This window comes from Vipera berus, assembly GCF_964194415.1.
Source record: "Vipera berus genome assembly, chromosome: 2".
NCBI classification, from domain to species: Eukaryota; Metazoa; Chordata; class Lepidosauria; order Squamata; family Viperidae; genus Vipera; species Vipera berus.
The window spans coordinates 144,004,393-144,026,189 of NC_138203.1; the positions used below are offsets into that span (position 1 = coordinate 144,004,393).

General features: G+C 40.2%; 1 protein-coding gene and 1 long non-coding RNA gene across 2 annotated transcripts in view; one reads left to right on the forward strand and one right to left on the reverse strand.

The window, feature by feature from the left end:
• The window catches only part of FMNL3 (formin like 3), a 109,291-nt gene that overhangs the window by 38,671 nt on the left and 48,823 nt on the right, over positions 1–21,797 (forward strand). The window contains exons 2-4 of the mRNA XM_081320895.1: positions 10,079–10,162; positions 12,298–12,378; positions 13,907–13,983. Of these exons, the coding sequence (XP_081177021.1) occupies positions 10,079–10,162; positions 12,298–12,378; positions 13,907–13,983 (242 nt within the window). The remainder of the gene's footprint in view (positions 1–10,078; positions 10,163–12,297; positions 12,379–13,906; positions 13,984–21,797) is intronic.
• On the reverse strand, positions 10,117–20,520 carry LOC308663998. The gene is made up of 3 exons (XR_014025562.1): positions 20,397–20,520; positions 18,870–18,938; positions 10,117–10,180 (listed from the first exon to the last, which is right to left on the reverse strand). It is a non-coding gene; the product is annotated as an uncharacterized lncRNA (long non-coding RNA).

Below are 21,797 nucleotides of genomic sequence, written 5' to 3' on the forward strand. Positions count from 1 at the left end.
GTGGCATATCAATTTAATAAATTATTATTATTATGGTTGGTTGTACAGTCAGCCAGATGTTAAGACTGGATTTGGCATTTCTATCCACCCATTGAGCTTCCCAAGGTCTTGGGATAAGCAGGTGTTGATGTTTGATGGTGTTACAGGTATTGTCACAGGATGTAAGCTCTATTGTTGTTGTTATTATTATTAACCATTCCAGGATTTGGGGAGAATCTTCTGCTTATCTAACAGATTTGCTATAATCAACAAGCTTACAATAAATTTCTTCAGTTACTTATTCTTAAACAGAGTGAAAGAGTATACCATTCAGAAAAACCCCCCACAATTAATCTTATAAAAATGCCAAATGAATACTTCCAAATAATATTCAAGATGTCATCTTGTGTTCCAAGACCTCTCTATCAGAAATTATAATCTTATTATAAATATTAATACTGGCTGGTGATTAAATGTCATTGACACTAAAGTTTTATATATTTTTGTGTTGGGACTGTAGCTGGTCATATTTCCTACCAGCAATATCCTAAACCCATCTTCCTTCATTTTTTCCAGATATATAACATTTTGTGAAAATAATGCATAGTCTGGCTCATTGGTATTTTTGCTTATAAATGTTTTGAATTTAGATTTTTGTGAATATTGTACAGTTTGATAACGATCATAATTACCTTTAGTAGAGACAATAATTTGATCTTAATTACCTTTAGTAGAGACAATTTTCTTTTTAATTCAGGGTTGAAAGTTTTGCTCTGATGGTACATTGAAGTTAAGGTTTGAATCTAGTCTAAGGAAGGTGTTGGACCATATGGCTTGCTTTGATGTTCTTGATTCCAGCAATAACATGGGCTGAGTATAATACTTGGGCACATCTTGCCATAACAAGGAGGTTAGAGGAGGCAAATGTAGAAACTTGATGTCCAGTCCATTTTTCTCATAAAAGGTGGCAAAGATCTATATGTACCGGTATTTGATACTTGCTGTCAGTTGCTGGAGTCACATTGCAGGCTAACCAAGGGTCCTGTACTTGAATAGGAAATTGTTATCTGATTAGCATTCCTGAACCAATGCCAAAAATGATATCTTGATATGCCCAAGTTATGTCCACTTTCTATGAATGAATCCAAGTTATATGTTTATTTTTTGAAGAGTGATTTCTGTCCAGGGGGGTTAGATGCTGTTTCTGAGATCCATGTCATACATTGTCAGGCACAAAGGTCTCAAAGAGAAGAAGACTATATGTTCCTGCAGAATGCATAGCTTATGAGTTCAGGAAAAAAGTGACAGTGCTGTGGTTAATGAACAACAGGAAGTTGGTTTAGACAGGAAACATCAAGGCTTTGTGATACCTGGAGTATGTGCCAACAAGAATAATTTTGACAATGAACTCATAGTAAAACAGGTATCTTGAAGCAAGGTCTGGTGAGAAATCCATGCTAATTGAGTTCCTATTAGAGTCAACACATCAAAGCTTTTGTCCATTTAGAGAAAAGTTAAACACAACTGTTCCTTAAAAGTCCTCAAGATAGAATCACAATATATTATAAAGTCCACAAGATAGAATCACAATATATTATCTCCCCATTATGGTTTTAGTTGTATTGCACCATTAGCCTCATATTTATTTAGATAAAACAAAACTATTCAAGCCCAGACTTTAGTACCTTATTTACTAGACCAAGGATTAAGTAAATCTTGAGAGTTTTATTATATTTAGAGCCATAACCTCTCTGACTTCCTGTCCCATATCCCAGAAATGACTGAACTACTTCAGGATTAGGAAGACATCCTCTGGGTGTTGACTTGTAAGTGGCTACTATTGCATACAACAGTTCCAGCCTCTCCTCTTCATTCTCTCTAAATTAGCAATGCAGGGCAATGTTGGTTGGGAACAGGAGTATTTATAAACGATTAAGACCAGATGACAAGCATGCCACAAATTGGGGGCAGTGAAGGGGAATCTTTTTCTGTCTCTCTTTTCAAAGTTTAGCCATTCATGGAAGTAAAACTGATGATTAGTAACCAGTAGTTTTACTTGAATGTTTTGGTGTGCTTCCTGGTCATCTTCTAAAACAGATCTTCTCCCCATTTGAATACAAAAGCTCTGGATTGGTCCAAGCTGCCTCCTTTTCACCAAAATGGGAAAGCACTGGTGGTTAAAAATCCAGAAGGGGTTTGGGAGCAGTTTAGGAATGCAGTATGGGTCCTTTCGCCTTCTTGTGGCAACTCCTGTCACTTCTAATTCTTCCCCCATAAGAACAAAAGTGACTTTGTTGAGACTCCATCCTCCTTACATTTCCAAGGAGTCAGACAGTCACTGAGTCAGAGGCTGTGGGCTTTTAAATCTGGCAGGTAGCCTGCATTTTGAAAATGGAGCTTGCCCACTATAAATCAATCCTGCCTGTGTGGGGGAAGGTTAACATGACACACATGGTAGTAGGGATGATAGAATGAAAGAAAGAAAGAAAGAAAGGGATCTCTGTGATGTAGCACAAGGTTTCTCCACTTTGACCATTTTTAAGATGTATGAATGTATGCTGGCTGGGGAATTCTGGGACTTTGAAGCCACAACATTTTAAAGTTGCCAAGTTTGAAAAAACTCTGGTATAGAGGATTGGGTTGGCAAGTTTGTGAATCGGGCACAAAATACATGGGAATATCTGGGTGCAGAACCGGGGAATGTGTGAATGGTACAAAGTGTGTGTGCATATTTAAAAATAACAAAATGCAGAGATGGATAAATCTGTCCAGTTTCTCTCAATTTCTCATTTTTTCCAGTTTTAAGTTTGGTTCATTCAATTTCCTTAATCAGTTTGAGAATTGTTGAAGTTTGCTCTAAGGTAACTGTGCATTTTTATGCATATTTCCCTAATATATGCATCTTTGCAAACCATTTTCCTAATGTATAAAGTTTTACTAAGCTGTTTTCTCTAATGTATGCTACACATTGTTTTACAAGTGTATGTATTTTTACTATATATACATTTCCCCCTAATAACTTTGAATAAATGTAAAAAATGCAAAATTAAAAATGCTCAGGACTAATTTCTTAAATCTATTATAACATGATGTCAAGGCTTCTCCTGTCATTTGATTTGGTTTTGTAATCTGAAACCTAATTTTACCCATCCACAATGCAGTCATTTTCCTAAGGGTGGAGACCAGAATTTTCTGCTGATGATATTATCTGTGGGAACTCCTTCATAAGCTTTGTTCATTCAAGAACCCTAATTAGCAAATGTTGCCTAAATAGCCCAATGAATGCTGCTGCAACCCTACAACAAAGTGTAAGTGTTATATTAGGGATTGGATTGAAAAGATTCATTTGGGCTTGTGGGGTCTACTTTGCTTACCCTCCCCAATCTCGGAATGTTCAATCCACCCACCAGATTCAGATGTAATATAAAGAGTGGCTCAAAGTAGTTCAGAGATACCCAATGAACTTAAAGTCCAATTTGAGCACTTGTTCAGTGAGAAGACTGTTCTCAACAGTGAGCTCAAAGTCTATAACCCCTTTACAAAAAGCTGTCTACAGCTCTACAGTTTAACTGTGGTAGTCAGGGATAGCTTAATTGATACCACTGTTCTTAAATATTTGAGTGTCAAAGCTATTGCTGTCTAATGTAAATTATCTAGAAATCCTGGTTGAATTTTCTGTCCATCATGGATTGTGGGTATGAATTGTAGCCAGGACATTGTTTGGGAAGATTTGGCACTAAGGCTGGTTTGAAGATGGCATAGCCAGGTAAAAGGTTAATTGAACTACTAGGAGCTGTGTAGACTTTGTTCATTACACACAAACATGGCCCCATGAGATTTTCTCTAATGTAGGCTTGAGGGATAGATTGTGAAATTTATACACATTCACTTCCACTAGAGCAGGGGTAGGCAACCTTGGCTCTTCTATGACTTGTGGCTCTTTTATGACTCAGCTGGCTCAGGAATTCTGGGAGTTGAAGTCCACAAGTCATGAAAGAGCCAAGGTTGCTACCGCTACACTAGAGCATGGCTTTTCAACCTTTTCACCCATTGTACCATTTTTAGGATATGGCAACATCCAAGTACCACCAGTCGCCTAGCAAGGTGTCAAAAACTTGATGACCAAAAAAAAAAAAAGGAAAAAAGTGATGAAGTACAGGTAGTCCTCGACTTACAACAATTCGCTTAGTGACTGTTCGAAGTTACAATGGCACTGAAAAAGTGCCCCCCAAGCCACAGCCGAGCAAGACACCTGCCCGCCTGCCTGGCGACGCTCTTCCTCCTGTCCGAGGTTTTCATTGTGAGCATTTCTGTTGAGGATTGGCAGCGGGGGTGTGGTGGGGTGGTGCTTGGTTTTTATTTCCCCCCCCCTCTGCTGGTTGGTTGCACTGTGACCATCATAAATATGAATCAGTTGCCAAGCATCTGAATGTAAATCACAAGACCCTGGGGATGCTGCAACATTCCAGCTGATCGGCGCTTCTTCTGGGCTCAGCAGAAGCGCCAGGATCAGCACCGAGCTTCCGTTGAGCCCTGACAGCCCTGCAGCTCCAGCCATCTCTCGCTCAGGCTTGTGCGGTGCTGCCACTGGTTCAGCTCATTCCCCTCCCCCGCTACCACTTTTCTAGGATGGTTGTGTACCACCTGCCAGGTGCCAATGTACCACAGGTGGTACCCATACCACTGGTTGAAAAGCCCTGCACTAGAGAATGCTTTGGAAATGTTACATGTTCTGCTATCATATTCTTAAGTGACAAATTCTATGCAAGTTGAGTGAATCCTAGAATTAAAGAGATTCCAGTCTTGGAAAAAGGTGATGATTTAAGATAGTGCTGCACCTGTATAGCATAAACCTATAAAATAAATTGATATCACTCTTTGAAATATTTGTCCTTCTTTCTGCTTTCTTTTTATACTGATGTTGCCAAGCTGCCGATACCCCCAGCTGTGCATAAAGCAAGTATCTAAAAATAAGCACACACTTCAGAAAAATTCTACTCAAATCATTCTCATTCTCATTTACTGTTTTTCACACTTACAACTGTTGTAGCATCCCCTTAGTCATAGGATCAAAATTCGGATGCTTGGCAACTGATTCGTATTTTTGATGGTTGCACTATCCTGGGGTCATGCGATCACCTTTTGCGACCTTCTGACAAGCAAAGTGAATGGGGAAGCCCGATTCAGCTCGCCACCATGTTACTAACTTAATAACTGCACTGATTCACTTAACAACTGAGGTAAGAAAGGTCGTAAAATGGGGCAAAACTCACTTAACATCTGTCTTGCTTAGCAACATAAATTTTGGCCTCCAATGTGGTTGTAAGTCAAGGACTACCTGTAATGAAAATCATGCTAATTGGAATCAAGTCATGTTCCAAAAAAATGCAGACTTCCCTTGCCTGCACGAATGCTCTGATCGCATCGTGCCTATTCATCTGCCTCTCTAAAGTAGAAACCAATCTAAAAGTCTGTACAGTTTCAAACTCAGTTTTTTTGGATAGCGAGAGGGAAAACTTAAACCCAAAATATGTCTTCAACTTTTAGCTTTTCACATATACAGAAGCTACTTCTTGTATTTTTAGTATGAAACTCTGGAATTGTTTCAACTGCTGAGAGTATCATAGCCTGACGACCACATGGGCACGACCCTACTGCAATGAGTCATGTTTGATTTTATTTTTGGGTCTTTTTTTGTAATTTCCTGAAAGCAAATGCTTCCTTGCCTAGGAAAAATAAAAGAGGCTGCTTCTGGCACATATTGTTGGCTAAAAGCATTATGTTCTACTTTCTCTACTTATTTACTGGACAAGGCGGGAAGGAACAAACGTGGCTGAACGTGAGAGGGGAAATATGTTGCTTTGGGATTATTCCTGTACAGCTGTATAGTATTAAAGATGCCTGAACCTCTTGTAAAACTTGTAAAACCATGGATCAGTGAGAACTTGTTATGCACAGTTCAGGTAGTTCTTGACTTACAATCACAATTGAGCCCAAAATTTCTGTTGCTAAGTGAGACATTTGTTAAGTGAATTTTGCCCCATTTTAGGATTTTTCTTGCCATGGCTGTTAAGTGAATCACTGCAGTTGTTAATTAAATTTGGCTTCCCCATTGATTAGGCTTGTCAGAAAGCCACAAAAGGTGACCACGGGACACTGCAATCGTCATAAATATGAGTCAATTGCCAGGCATCTGAATTTTGATCATGTGACCATGGGAGTACTGCAATGGTTGTAAGTGTGAAAAATGGTCATAAGTAACTTTTTTCAGTGCCATTGTAACTTCGAACGGTCACTAAACAAACTGTTGTAAGTCAAGGACTACCTAAATATCCATGTAAAAAAGCCAATTTGGCATAGTGGTTAAAATGCTGACCTTGGAGTGGGAAGGCCTGAGTCTTAGTCCTGCATCTTCATGGAAGCCAACTTTAGCCAGTCATTTTAATCCTAGGAAGGAAGCAAAGATAAACCATTTCTGGAAACGTTGCCTGGAAAGTTGCATGGACTTGTCCTTGTAGTTTGCAAGAATCAAAACTAACTTGAAGGCTCACATGCAACTTACCCACAGACACAGATGTAGACACTGGAAATTTCTACACTGAATTCAATTCACCCTAATTTTAGAAACAGATTATTTTGATGTATTGTATGCCACCAGCTGGAGACCTTTGGAGGAAAACTTCTAAGTCTTATTTTGAACATGAAGAAATGAATCTTAAGTCTAGCAGCTTTAAGATTTGGAGAAAACTAGAGTCAGAAGCATTGACAGCATGCAAGCCATTTTTCATGCCTACATGAACAGTATTATCCATAACACCAGAGGCTCCTTTTTGGGATTTGACTGTGACATGTTGTAATTTTTAAAAGGTACACATGGTTTGAGAGATGATTAGCTTCTTCCGGTACTGTATGCAGGTATATTAATTTTGTCTTACTGTGTTAAAGAGGAACTAAAAGCTAATACAATATTGGGTTGTATAAACAGAGGCATAGAATCAAGATCACATGAAGTATTAGTACTGCTTTACAAAGCCCTAGTAAGACCACACCTGAAATACTGCAGCCAGTTTTGGTCACCATATCACAAAAAAGATGTTGAGAGTTTGGGAAAAATTCAGAGAAGAGCAACTAAGATGATCAAAGACCTGGAGGCTAAAACTTACGAAGAACGGCTGCGAGACTTGAGTTTGGCTAGTCTAAAGAAAAGAAGAAATAGAGGAGACATGATAGCAGTATTCCAGTATTTGAGGGGCTGCCACAAGGAAGAGGGGGGTCAGGTTGTTCACCAGAGCACCAGAGAGAAGGACGAGAAACAATGGTTGGAAACAGATCAAGGAGAGAAGCAACCTGGAATTAAGGAGAAACTTCCTGACAGTGAGGAAAATCAACCAGTGGAACAGCTTACCCCTAGAATTCATGGGTGCTCCATCACTGGAGATTTTAAAGAAAAAACTAGACAATCACATGTCTGAGATGGTGTAGGTTCTCCTGCTTGACCAGGGGGCTGGACTAGAAGACCCCCAGGGTCCCTTCCAGCTTCTATTCTATTCTATTCTATTCTATTCTATTCTATTCTATTCTATTCTATTCTATTCTATTCTATTCTATTCTATTCTATTCTATTCTATTCTATTCTATTCTATTCTATTCTAAAAAGTACAAGAATGGAAAGAGTGCAGATATAAGAAACATCCTTCTCTTTTTAAACTACCTTCAGTTCACTTCTTACCACGCCATCAGTCCAACTATATTTTTATTGCATTTGTATCCTTTTTCCCCCCACAGGGCTCAAGGTAATTTACATGAGGCCTTCCCTAATTTTATCCTTTTTATAATGCTGTGAATTTCTTTGGATTGAGACTGAGGAAGGTTGGCCTAAAATACACCCATGAACTCCATGGTTGGCTTCAGGTTTCTTCAGTAGGAGTGTGGTGCCTTCAACATGATATTATACTGGCTATCATAAAAAAAGTACATAAACATAAAAGGGTTTCTTTGTGGAGTGAAATGGGCGGCATATACATTTTTAATAGATGAACAATAATAAAAGGTATCTAAAACAAAACAGAAAACAGTTTTACAGTAAAAATGCAGACTTTAAAAGAGAAATCCAAGAGGGCATAATTTGTTTAAGGCAGGGGTAGGCAACCTTGGCTCTTTTATGACTGTGGACTTCAACTCCCAGAATTCCTGAGCCAGCCAAGGTTGCCTACCCCTGGTTTAAGGAATCAGAGGGTACTAAAGAATTCATCACCAGATGCTGAGAAATTTACAGATTTATGGATGCCATATAAGTATATATTCAGAATTGTCAGTGAATGGAGTGGCATATGGCACTGGTAAATTAATGTAAATAAATGAAAAAGAGAACTAGCAAAGCTGCCTGGGAAAATAGTCCCTTAACCAAACTGCCTCTCCCCTCCAAATCCTCCCCCAGAGAATAGAATCTCCCTTTGTTGGATGATAGACATTGGAGCAAGGCTCAGAAAAAGATTTAGTTAGGGAACATACAGGAGAAATTACCGGTAATTTTGAGAGGGAAGGTGGAGACAGGTTCATCCCAAGCTTTACAAGTATTTAAACATATCCCTTCCCCCAAATTGCACAATTGATTTTTTAATAGATATATTATTGGTTTTTAATTATAACAATCTCCAGTGCCTGGTGTACAGCATGTTGTCTTGGTTTATATTTTAACAAGAAAAAAAGGACAATAATAATTAATTAACAATAATTAAATTTGATAATTCCATTCCGTTTGTATTCTCCTTCTTCAACCTTAGCCAAAATATAATTCTTAATATTTTCAATATATAAATGATTAGATATAGGCATTTTTTATATTTATACAAATAATAATATCTCTATATAACATTTTTTCCAGCTTATATTATTCCCATAACCATCATCTCATTAGTTCAGCATACATCCTATTTTTATATATTTGTTTGCTTAAATTTGTGTTCAAAATTCTCTGTTCTTTTAGCCATTTTCAAACAAATATTTATTCATGCAATAGTCCATCTGATAGGGTGAGTCAAATCTCTTGTATCTGTCTCTGATCATCTTCTTTTGTCGAGTAATTTTCCAAGTTGATGTAATCTGCTTACCCCGCAGTTCCTGTATTTTTACAAATGTTGGGAATACAAAAGATGAATTAAGTAAGATAGCGTCTGATTAGGCTGGTGTGCCACATTAATATTGTGTGGTGCCAATATTTGAGCCTGAGAGCCATCCAGAGTTTGATACAAGATGGGCAGATGGGCAGCTATATAAATGGTTTGAATTAATTAATTAATGATTTATTTATTTATTTTAACAAAGAGAGAGTCTGCCAAGAGAGAGCCAGCTTGGTCTAGTGGTTGGGGCACCAGGCTGGAGGGCAGGAGGCAGTGAGTTCAAGTCACGCCTTGACCCTGAAGGCCAGCTGGGTGGCTTTGAGCCAGTCATTGACTTTCAACCCAACCCACCTCACAGGGTTATTGTTGTGGGGAAAATAGGAGGAGGACAGTGCGTTTGATATGTTTACCACCTTAAGTTATTCTTAAAAATAAAAAGGCGGGATACAAATATTAATAAAATAATAAAATAAACCTTGCCCTCTGTCCTGCAGCCCATTGCAGAATATAAACCATAATGCATACTTTCTACCACACACCCAGTCCTGAAGATGGGTTGCAGGATGCAGAAGGCAGTGTGGTGTGCCTCCCCACTAACTGTCCCTCTACTTCAGACATGTCAAACACAAGGCCCGGGGGCCAGATCTGGCCCACGAAGTGGTTTCATGTGGCTCGCGAAGCCATCCTGGAAACAGTGAGGGAACGGCCCCCACTGCCTTGGCCCTGGCCCAGAGACCCTCCTCCTGCCAGAGACCCTCAGATCTGTCCCACTCCTGCCCAGGCCCCCATAGGCACCCTTGATGCCAACGATGTAGAGCTGGCCACGCCCACCCAGTAGGCCATACGCAATCTAGCCACGCCCACCCAGTAGGCCACACCCACCCTGGCCATACCCACCCGCCCCCCTGAGGGCAACCGCAATGCTGATGTGGCCCTCAGTGAAATTGAGTTTGACAGCCCTGGTCTACTTCTTTCCACAGAGCTCCATGAATCTCCCTCCTGACAAGGCCCGTCTTCTGAGGCAATATGACAACGAGAAGAAATGGGACCTAATTTGTGACCAGGTAAAAGAGATGGAGGAACTAAGATGGAGAGGGGGGTGGAAAGAGGAGAGGGAGGGAGGAAGGGGGAGAGAGAGAGAGAGAGAGAGAGAGAGAGAGAGAGAGAGAGAGAGAGAAACTTTGCCAACATGAAAGAGACATAACATAACATGTCAGGGTATATCAGCTTATGACTCAGGCAAGAGGACTATTGCCAGAAACAACATGTGGTCCCCTTGATCTAAGGCAGGGGTGTTAAACTGGCGGCCCACGGGCCAGATGCATCACGGGCAGGCCATGCCCACTCCGGCTCCGCAAAGGCAAAAAAAAGTCACGATATGTCATGATACATCACATGACATGGATCAAGTTTGACACCTGTTATCTAAGGGCTTTGATTTCCTTTAAAAGAGCAGGCAACATTTCCCTATCTGAAGGCTCTGATACATGGCTGCTGAAGTCAAGGGGTCCCTGTTATCCCTGTAAATAATGGGAAATTTCTACACTTGATCTAGGTAAAGCTCTGTTACAAAGTGAAGAAAAAAAATGCTCCAGTGCTTTTTATTTTCTGGACAATTTTGGTCAGTTTGATATTCTTAGAGTGGTGTTTTTCAAAGTGTGGTCTGAGGATCCTGCAGAGTCCTCCAAGACCACCTCAAGGGCCTGAAAAATCAAAATTATTTGCCAGTTTATGTTGAGAAATGATATATTTAATAGTAAAGTCCCATCAAATGATTGTGAGAAATATAGTGGCAGCAATTGTATCAATTTTAATGTTTAATTTTGTAAATATCAATAAATCTATAAAAAGTTAAAAGGTATAATCTTTAAAACTGGGAGGGGGCGGTCACAGAAAAAAGTTTAATAAACACTAATATAGAGAACAACACTTTTCACGGAGCATCCCTAAAATATCACTTGAGCCCAGATAGGCTTCATTGCTAATACTTCCCTTATTTCCCTAAAGAAGAAAAACCCAAACCGAACAAAAACCTATAAGGATTTATCTTAGTATGGTCTTGGACCTAACTGCCAAATAAGCAGGAAGGTGCCAATATAGAACATGGCTAACTAGAGGGCCTTTTGCTGAAGCCTGTGTCAAACCTGGAGTAATTCCGGATGTAAGTATAAAACTATTACAACTCATCTATCAGTGTTGTTCTCAAGGTTTGGCCAAGAAAAGTGATATGTGCTTCAGCCCAGAAACTTTTCTCAAGAACAGTACAGAGGCGCAGAGTCCCTGAGATAATTCTTGGGTTATTTTAAAGGAAAATCGCTTTTCATGAAATGAACTATCAGGAGAAACCATTTGGAGAGGAAAACAAATCCTGTAAACCTATGCATGCAAATGGACATAGAATTAGAGGAGGCTGCTGGATCAGCCTGATACTGTATTTCAGGCATGTCAAACTCATGACGTCACATGATGTTGCGTGACATATCACAATTTTCCCCCCATTGCCAGCAATAGGGTGGGCATAGTATGATGTATTCGGCCCATGGGCCAACAGTTTGACATGCCTGCTATATTTGATCAAAGCTAAATATAGGATATTAATACAATCACCAATATCATACCCAAAGGCCTTTGATCTTGAAGTAGTAGCCACAACTTAAATGCCCAAACTCTGTGAATTTATTTGAAACAATTTTCATGGATTCATGTGAGTATGTAAGAACTTTGATAAGAAAATGGTTTTCAGTTTGATTATTTACAACCTGATCCTATATTCCTGTGCACTTAGAAGTAAAACTCTTCAACAGAGTAACTGTGCCTAGTCTTAACAATCTTGAAGTTATAGGGACAGACTTTTCTAACGTATGAGCACAAGAAAAAGGGGCTGTTGAAGAGCCAGAGCAGAAACTATCTGGGTGAAGCACAAAATGAAAATGGCTTTCCTTTCAAGTTTATTAGGGAAGCAGACATAAAGAAGCATCTGCTATTTGGATTAGTAGGTACCTAAGTTGAGTCCCTGGCTGGCAAGCTTTCAGTGCAAGTGAGGGCTTTATATGGTGAGGGGGAGTTCTTGAATTAATAAATCCATAACGCAGCATTCCAGTGCTGGCTTTCAAAGACTTCTTGCATACACAATAATTCCCTCTATCTTTTCCCCCACCCACCCCCACCCCATTTCTTTTCCCTACCCAACATGGAACAGGAAAGGTTTCAAGTGAAGAATCCACCCCATACATATATACAGAAATTGAAGAGCTTCCTCGATCCAGGTGTTACCCGAAAGGTAAGCCTTAAAAGACTTCTTTAAAATGGTTTCCAATATTAGGAGAACGGTGACCAAAGAAACAGCTCCCCCCCTCCCCTCCCCCACACTTATAGTATACCAAAGCATTAGCTTTGCACTGGTCCAAGCAGAATATTATTTGCTATTAAATTAAAACCAATAAAGTACACGTGGCCCTCAACTTACAGCCATTTGTTTATTGACTAGTTGCAATCCACTGAAAAAGCAATGAGCTGTGTATGCACTTAGGACTATTCCAGCATCTTCTCAGTCAGATGATCACTTCTGGCACTTGGCAACTGGCATATACTTACAGCAATCATAGCATCTCAGGTCATGTGATCACCTTTTGTGATCTTTCTAGCCAACTTCCAGTAAGCTAAGTGATTGGGGAAAACTGGATTAGCTTAACCAACCACCTGATTCATTTAACAACTGCAGTGTTTCATTTAACAACTGTCACAAAAAAGGCCTGTAAGGTCCTGCCTTAGGTATTTACTCAGGAAAGCATGACTCTTGCAACAAGCATTATTTCAAAAGGATCTTTTACTGAGAGAAAGTGATTGCAGAGAAGCCAGGCAGAATCTGAAGATCCCTCATGAATCGTAAATCTAATTTCCCATTGTTCAAACCCCACCCCAAAGCCGCAGTCCATCAGGAGCCAATCTGCTGGCTTAAAGATATTATGGGAACTCCAAGATGAGAAGGTGATAACAAGTTGTCTTCTTGGTGCTGCGATCTTGGTAACAGGCTGAATCCAGCTGGAAAGGAGTCCATCCAGATGGTCCTGATGGCCCATTCCCCCCTTCCCATTTCTCATACCAATACACCAAAGTGAAAGCAACAAATTCTTGAAACCCCAAATAACTGTTCCCCTCCCTTTGGAATGGCAGCGTTCTGACAGGGACCTGACAAGGCCATAAAATCAGGGGTGACTTAATTTAGCAATGGAAATTCTGGTCCCAGTTGTGGTTGTAAGTTAAGGACTACCTGTATAAGGGATAAGTCATTGGAGTGGAAGCTACCACAATTGTAATTGTGAAAAATAAATATACCCTACAACCCACAAGTTGTGGTGACTTATCTACTAAGTCATTGGGCAGGCAGCAATTTGGCAGTGCTGAATGCGCAAACAGGACTTGTCTACACACAATAGACTCTTCATACCACTCAAAACCACCTCTGGACCTCTGCAGTGCAGGCCTTGCTTAACAGGAGAGCTATTTTTTTTCTACTCAACAAAAAAAGAAATACAGTTATCATTGAATCAAGCCCAAATCCTTCTGACATGAAAATATCCATCTTATTGATGATTAGATATATCCTCTGTTACAAAATCTGTAATAAATGGTAAAATTATTATTCTTTTAAACAATAAAGGTAGTAGAGGGATATGAAGAATGATAGAAAAGGAAATGCCAGCATATTTAAACTGATGGTCCATCCTGCCTCTGTAGTTGTGGTTCTTTTGTGTAAAAAAGTGATTGTGTTGTATACTACTAGAGCAAGGAGTTATTTGTGCTTATAGAAGTTCCGTCGGAGGGTGCAGGAATCCACCAAAGTGCTGAGGGAGCTGGAGATCTCTTTAAGGACCAATCACATTGGGTAAGTTATTGTTAACCAAGCTTTTGAACAAGTGTATCATGTGTCATGTTGAAGTCTGAGAAAGTGCCATTTGAACAGGCATTATATTTGAAGTTGTGTGTTATCTCACAGGGATGGGGTATTTTTTCTTTGGCTGCTGGATTGCATGAATTCATGCTATGATCCACATGGTTTTTTATATATTCAGGCTAGCCTTTTAAACCAATATAGAATAGCAGTAAATTTATTTATTTATTTATTTATTTGTTCTTATATACCGCCCTTCTCCCGAGGGACTCTGGGCGGTGTACAGAGTAAGGTAGGTATACAGATTGAACAATAGTGAAAAACAATAGTAATGGTTGATCCTTAGTAGTCAAGCCAAAACTATAATACAGAGATCTGTCCAATCTGTCTATAATTGTAGGGTTTGCACAATGTATCAGATCAGACTATGCAGATTATGGGCCAGTATTTCTGAGAAATACATTGCGTGAATTAAGCCTTCACATTAAGCTATAAAAAGGATGTGAACACAACAATTGTGTTTTGTTAATTTCAGTTTAGGGTTTAGCATATTGTGAGTACCCGACCTGGAGATGATTTGTCGAAAGGAAGAAAATTGATCTGGGTCTTTTCTGAACTTGAACTCTTTCTACGCAGCCCTTCTAGTCTGACAAGAAGTTGGATTTAAGATAGGAGCCATTCCCCATTCAAGGGTGGTATTTTGTACAAAGAAACATTTAATCCCCTGCCTTTCTTACTCCCTGAATTTCACGTCTAGATTGCTACACCCTAGCAAAAAGATCCCTGTCATATCTAAAAGGTTTGCAAGCCTGCTATGGAGAATTGAGCAATGTGTTCCTGTCTCCCACCTGTCCTGGTTCCAGCTGGAAGGGAAACACCAACAAGAGCAGGAAGCTGAACAGTTCCTGTTCTTGGCTTCGGAGCCTGGTTGGGTAGGAATTCCTCAGGTCAGCTGGAACTGATACCAAGGGGGATGCTTAGTCAGCAGTATCCTTTGGTGAGGTCTGAACAAACAGTAACACGAGGTATGAGATTCAGGAATCTGAAAGGGATGAAAAGAGACCAAATGCTAGGAGTGTGGGGCAGAATCATTTACAGAAGGTAGAATGAGGTACATGTATGAATTTCTGAAGAGATTCATAGTGCATAATGTGTCAGAAAATAAAACATTCAGGCTTTCTAATCCAGAATTCTTCACTAAGGCAAGACTCAACTGTTCTGCAGAGCAGAGAGTTCAGAGTTAAGGACATTCCCTACCCCACCCTATCAGCTGAATTACAGTAGACAGTGAATTGTAGATGCAAGGGACTAAAATCTGGAAATTCAAGGTACTGTATACACACACACACACAAACACACACACACACTGTGTATGTGTGTGTACTTGTGTGTGTGTAAGGGAAAAAGAATATTAAGGTAAAGGTAAAGGTTCCCCAGCACATGCATGCTAGTCGTTTCCGACTCTAGGGGCCGGTGCTCATCTCCGTTTCAAACCCGAAGAGCCAGCGCTTGTCCGAGGACGTCTCCGTGGTCATGTGGCCGGCATGACTGGACGCCAAAGGCGCACGGAACGCTGTTACCTTCCCACCGGAGTGGTCTCTATTTTTCTACTTGCATTTTTACGTGCTTTCGAACTGCTAGGTTGGCAGAAGCTGGGACGAGTAACAGGCGCTCACTCTCTTACGCGGCACTCGGGATTCGACCCGCCAAACTGCCGACCTTCTGATGGACAAGCTCAGCGTCTTAACCCACTGAGCCACCACGTCCCCTAAAAGAATATTAGAAGCTCCTTAAAAATAAGCACATCCTTTTTCATAACCTAGAAACTGCTAGAGGTATGATTCAGCCATATTATTCTCAGCTCAGCTCTGAAAGATAGAATTGGGCTGAAAGACAATAACCTGCCCAAAGTCATTCAGACAAAATGGGAAGGTAAATTTGGAATTTTCTATTCTTAATCCAAAACATTAACCCCTGTCCAACTGCCTCTTTAAGCAGCATACTAATTCTGTTTAAAAGCTAATAATTTTATTTAACGGGATGGAAAATTAGCCATGCAGTCTATAATATGAACAATGAAAATTGAAAGTGTGGTATCAATCAGCCCTTTATAGAAATCTGGTTTGGATTCTTCTGCTAGGACACGGGTCTTCAAACTTGGAATTCTGGGAGTTAGTCCACAAGTCATAAAAGGGCCAACTTTGAAGACCCCTGTGCTAGAACTATTTATCGTGGATAAGAAAGCTAGGTGTGCTATTATTTATCAGAGTGCTTTTTTCTCCCAGTCACCTGGAAGAACAGCACAGTTTTCTCCCTTAAAGCACCAGAATGTTATTAATAAATAATTTTCTGGCACCAAATTGTATTCTCTTCCTTCTGCTAATCACAGCACTGGTCAAGATGAAAGACTGTGTGGCCACTGCTGAAAATGTAAAGCAGCTTTTTAAAGAGGTTAGCAGACCATGTTGAAGCAAGCAGTCTCTCCTCTATTTTCATAGTAGATATGAATTATTTGAGCAATTAGGGAAGATATTATGTTAACTTTTAGTTATTATTATTAGCAATAGTAAAAGATCCAGGTTCTATTATGATGACAACTGTAATTGTTTTTGCTAGGTGACAGGAAAAATGGCAAAATATTGTATAATTATTTATTGGAACAGTTTTTCATATTCTGGTTCCTATACAAGAGTGAGAAAAAATTGTATATAATAATAATAATAATAATAATAATAATAATAATAATAATAATAATAATAATAATAATAATAATAATAATAATAATATAATTTTATTTATATACCGCCCTTCTCCCAAAGGACTCAGGGCGGTGAACAGGGCAAATATATAAAAAATACAAAAGTTAAAAAGGAATTAAATATATGCCCACTAAAAACAGTAAATACAAATATTAAAATAACAATAAGAAACCCCACCCATCCCCCATCAGGCCAGGCCGGCTTGTTCAAGTAAGAATGTCTTTAGATCGCGACGGAAGGAGCGAAGGTCGGGCGCCATCCGGAGCTCAACCGGTAACCGATTCCATAGCTCCGGGGCGCCCACACAGAAGGACCTCCCCCTGGGGGCCACCAATCGACATTCTCTGATCGTTGGCACCCTGAGGAGGCCCTCTCTGTGGGAACGCACAGGGTGGAGGGAAGTAGATGCCGGCAGATGACAGATTTTACTGAAAATCAATACATGTACATCTTTTCTGCCTCATAATAGTGAGTCATGGAAGCTATTTATAATAATGAGAAGACATGAATAACTGGGCCAGCATCTCTTCTGCAAGACAAAACTCAGAAAATTATGTTGGCTGAGCAGAACAACAGTCAATAACCTTCAGGTTTTATATTGGATACTTCCTTCCCATCCACCTATTGCTTCCTTTATGATTCAGAATGCAGGAGGAATTATTCACTGTCCTCCTTTCCATCTCTAATTTGCTGCTTTTATGCACATAAGAGGGTTAAGGCTGGAATACCCAAAGGTCGTTCCCTTTGGGATTGTCCGTGCTAGTTACCCACAGTGCAGTCTCTAGTGCAGGGGTAGGCAACCTCGGCTCTTTTATGACTCATGGACTTCAACTCCCAGAATTCCTGAGTCAGCATAGCTGACTCAGAAATTCTGGGAGTTGAAGTCCATGAGTCATAAAAGAGCCGAGGTTGCCTACCCCTGCTGTAGTGCTTTTGAAAGTCCCATGTCTTTTGATAGATACAGGTGAATGTACTGCTTCAGACAGGAAGGTGGGGGCAGGGGCGGGGGGGGGTTGGCAGAAAAGATTACAGTATTGGCAGTTCCCTCCTTCCATCCTGGACATAGCATATAGTCCATGGTGGTGAACCTATGGCACGCGTGCCACAAGTGGCACACAGAGCCCTCTCTGTGGGCACGCCCCAGTCCTGGGCCTTCAGCTGGGTTTTATAAAACCTTTTTGCTTTAGGCCGCTGTCACCGTGGGCAAAACAAAAAAAAGGTTCAATCAATCAATCAATTTCAACTTCTCTCAGGAAAAAAAAAGTCTCGCAAAGTTGGAATTGATGGATTGAACTTTTTAGTGCCTCCCAGTCTGCCGTTACCACCGCAGCCACGCCCACCCAATGACCATGCCCACCCAATGGGCCACACCCACCCGGCACCCGATGATATGTGAGTGGGTTTTGGGTTGCAGTTTGGGCACTCGGTCTCTAAAAGGTTTGCCATCACTGATATAAGTGTTGCTTGAGCAGGGTCCGCAAGATTGTCTGGGACACTACATGTCCTCTTCATGTATTCAAGATGGACAGTGTTTAATAGTTATAGGTTATTTATATATAAGGGTGTAGGTTTATACCTATGTTGCATATAGCATGTTTAAATGTGTGTTATGTATATGTGTACACTTTGAGAGCATGCTACTATATTTCATTTTTAAGGTGTGCCAATGTGCCCACAGTAAAAAATGACAATAAAGGTTACCTATCTATCTATAAATAATAGAAATTCTTGCCTCTGGTTCATCTCTTTCTTTTCCTTGCTTTTGTCTGGTACCGATTTTGACATTTGCGGTCTTTTTTATATGTTTATATAATCTGCTAGTTGAGCTGAGTGATAGTTGAACTTGCTGTCATCTGGATAAAGGAAGCGACCGGGAGTGAACTGGGTGCAAACTAAACTGCAAATTACCCATCATAATTTTCCAACGTTTTGTCGTCTTAGTCTACAAAAATAGAATTGAACGTCTGTGTAGATGAAAACCTGGTTTCATCGCAGTGGTGAGGTTGTCAGTGAGTTTTACCAATGTAGGACAGACCTAGGCCATCATGATATTGTTGACTACAATTTCCATTGTTCCCAGCGGTTACTTTTTACCACTCCCAATGATTATCAAAAGCATACCTTTGCAATAGGCAATTAGTCACAGAACTCAACATTTCTGGGAATGGAATCAGGGATAATTTGGAACAACTGTGATAAGAAAAAGGAACAACCATGATAAGAATATAACTTGGAGTGTGTCCCTGACTTGGACACAGCAGAATCTTTGGCACAGAAAAACTTTAGAAAGCTATGTTTGAGATGGGGGATAGGGTTGGGCATATGGGGGAACAGGCTCTCATTCTCTGGGGGAGAAGGAAGCACACAAGGACATAAAGCAATTCCTGCTCATGTGTGCAACCTTCCAGGGTAACCTGCTTCTTGCAGACAATCTTCAACTGCTACAAATAATCCACATGTCCTTGATAACATTTCCTCTATCTTTCTAAAGCTTACTTTTGCTTTCTTGTAAACAAAAGTCTATTCAATTTTTTTTAAATCATTTTTTGTAACAGAGTTGTCAGAGTCTGGAATATCTTACCCAATTCAGTTCTCTCAGCTACTAACTTTTACAGTTTTAATTCTAACTTAATTTCTGTGGACCTCATCCCATATTTAAGAGGTTCCTAAGGGGGCATGTCTAAGTGCGCTAATATGCCTATTGTCCCTATCACATTTTAGTTGTTTCATTTTGTTCGTTAGAATTTGTAATTTTTGTTTGGTGAATAAACAAACACACAACAAACAATATAAATACTGAACAAGCAAATAAATTAGGAGGAGAATGGACATCCCATAATGCAGGCATGTCAAAGCATCATGCCAAAACCACACCCACCCCATTGCCTGCAATGGGGGGAAAGTTGCGATACATTACATGACGTCGCGAGTTTGACATGCCTGCCATAATGTAACCCAGCAGAGATCTGCCCAAAATTTCTCAAGCCTTCCTTCCTTCCTTCCTTCCTTCCTTCCTTCCTTCCTTCCTTCCTTCCTTCCTTCCTTCCTTCCTTCCTCCCTCCCTCCCTCCCTCCCTTCCTTCCTTCCTTCCTTCCTTCCTCTTGTGCCACTTGTTTGAACCCCTGAAGATATATTTTCCCTATAGGCAACTTCATCTCATTTCCCTGTTACTTTGTTCTTAACACAGCTGGGGCTGAACTGTTGTTGGTGTTAGTGATATTCCTGGTTGGAAGCAGTCTGTGAGACTTTCTTAAGCCCAGTGATTGTTTGCATCATATACATAAATGAATAGCAGTGCATGCAGGTGCTCACTCACATCTATGCCTTGTCTGTCACTTGCTCTTGAGGATTTATTCCTTCCAATGAAGGCATAAAATGACTGTACACTGTCAGAGGCATAGTGGATCTAATCTGGTATTTGCTGTAATTGACAATGACTCTCCAGGTCAGAGATTGAGAAATGTTTGGTGTAAATCCTTGGGACACCTATATACAAAACATGTGCTTTGCCAATCAGCTGTAGTTAATCAGGCACAGCAGCAGATGCATTTGCAAAGAAACATCTATGTAAGCACACACTAAAAAAAATTGTGCGGCTTCCTCTTCTACAAGGAACTCACACAGCCGCTCATAATTCCTCTTCCTTACCTGACTACAGGATGGGATTTGCCTTAGAGAGCCTTTGCTCCTTCCTCCACATCCTTTAGACTTCAGCAGATGCATTGAAGACTCTAAATTAGTAGTGCAGCCACTGAAATCAGGCAGGAAACACACTGGGGTTGGAGGCTGAAGTTCAGACAAGCAGGAAATGGGCGGGTGTAGAGGGAGAGAGAGGGAAAGAGAGACCATATGTACCATTTCAGGGTCCAGATGATTAATGGTCAAAATTGCAGTCAGCCAAAGCTGCTTCAGGAAATAACAGCACATATTGAAACCACTAGCTGCAGGCATTCTCTCTCTTACGATGTACAGTACTTGTTCCTGGGTTGGCACATCTCCACATACAAAGTCATACACATTCACAGCTTCATTTGGTACTACCCAACATGTACAGTCTGATTCTTTGCCTACAGATTCGTCCCATTCGTTTCCCGTGCTATTTTCCCTCCTTGCATCAAATACTACAGGAGGGTGAGGGATCTCCAGCAGATGTCTTAGAACCTAAGCAAACACTCCCTTCCCTGCTGTTGAAAGATAAAGCTGTACCACTTACAGTATTTTGTTTACAACAACTAGGGGCCGCCACTATCTCCCTGAACTGACATTGGGTGGGCCATAGTTGCTGATTTCCTTCTAAATTCATCATATTCTTCTGTCTTCTCTGAACCCTGTCCAGTTTATATACATCGCTCAAAAACACCAGACTGGACATCGTTCTAAAAATAAGCTGAGTTTGATTGGAGTTATTTGAGAAGGAGAAGTGTTGATGTCTGATGTCTAGGCCGGTGTCTCTGAAAGCTGGAGATAGGCATTGACTTGTTCAGGGAGATTGTGATAGCTCCTAGTTCTTGTAAACAAAATACAAAATTTAAGAATTTCCCATTGGGAAGGGATATCTCATTGGAGCATATTTGATTTCCATACACAATTTGAATTATAATTCTATGAATCTTCATTGAATAGGCTGCCCTCCCAGACTGTTGTCATTCATGTGGGTTTTCAAGTATCTAAATTAGAGGTTCCTAAACATTTTGCCATCATAACTTCCTTTAGTGTAATATTAATATATGTATTTCCCCTAAAAAGTTAAATACCCAAATGAACAATGAAAACAATGTAATGAATGTTGGAAGATGTGGATTTATTGTAACAAAGCACAACTAAAGGGTTCTTCATCCCTCCCTTGAACTCATCCTGTACCACTTCCCCGAAGGCGATATACCTCACAGTTTGAGAAACCCTGCTCGAAGTACTAATTCAGTATATTGCAGGAGACAATGAATTTGATTTTTGTGCAAGATTATATATACCCCCTGAATCTGTCTAATTTATATAACTAATTAATATCTTGTCTTTTTTAGGCAAGATCTATCCCTGAGATCTTAACAT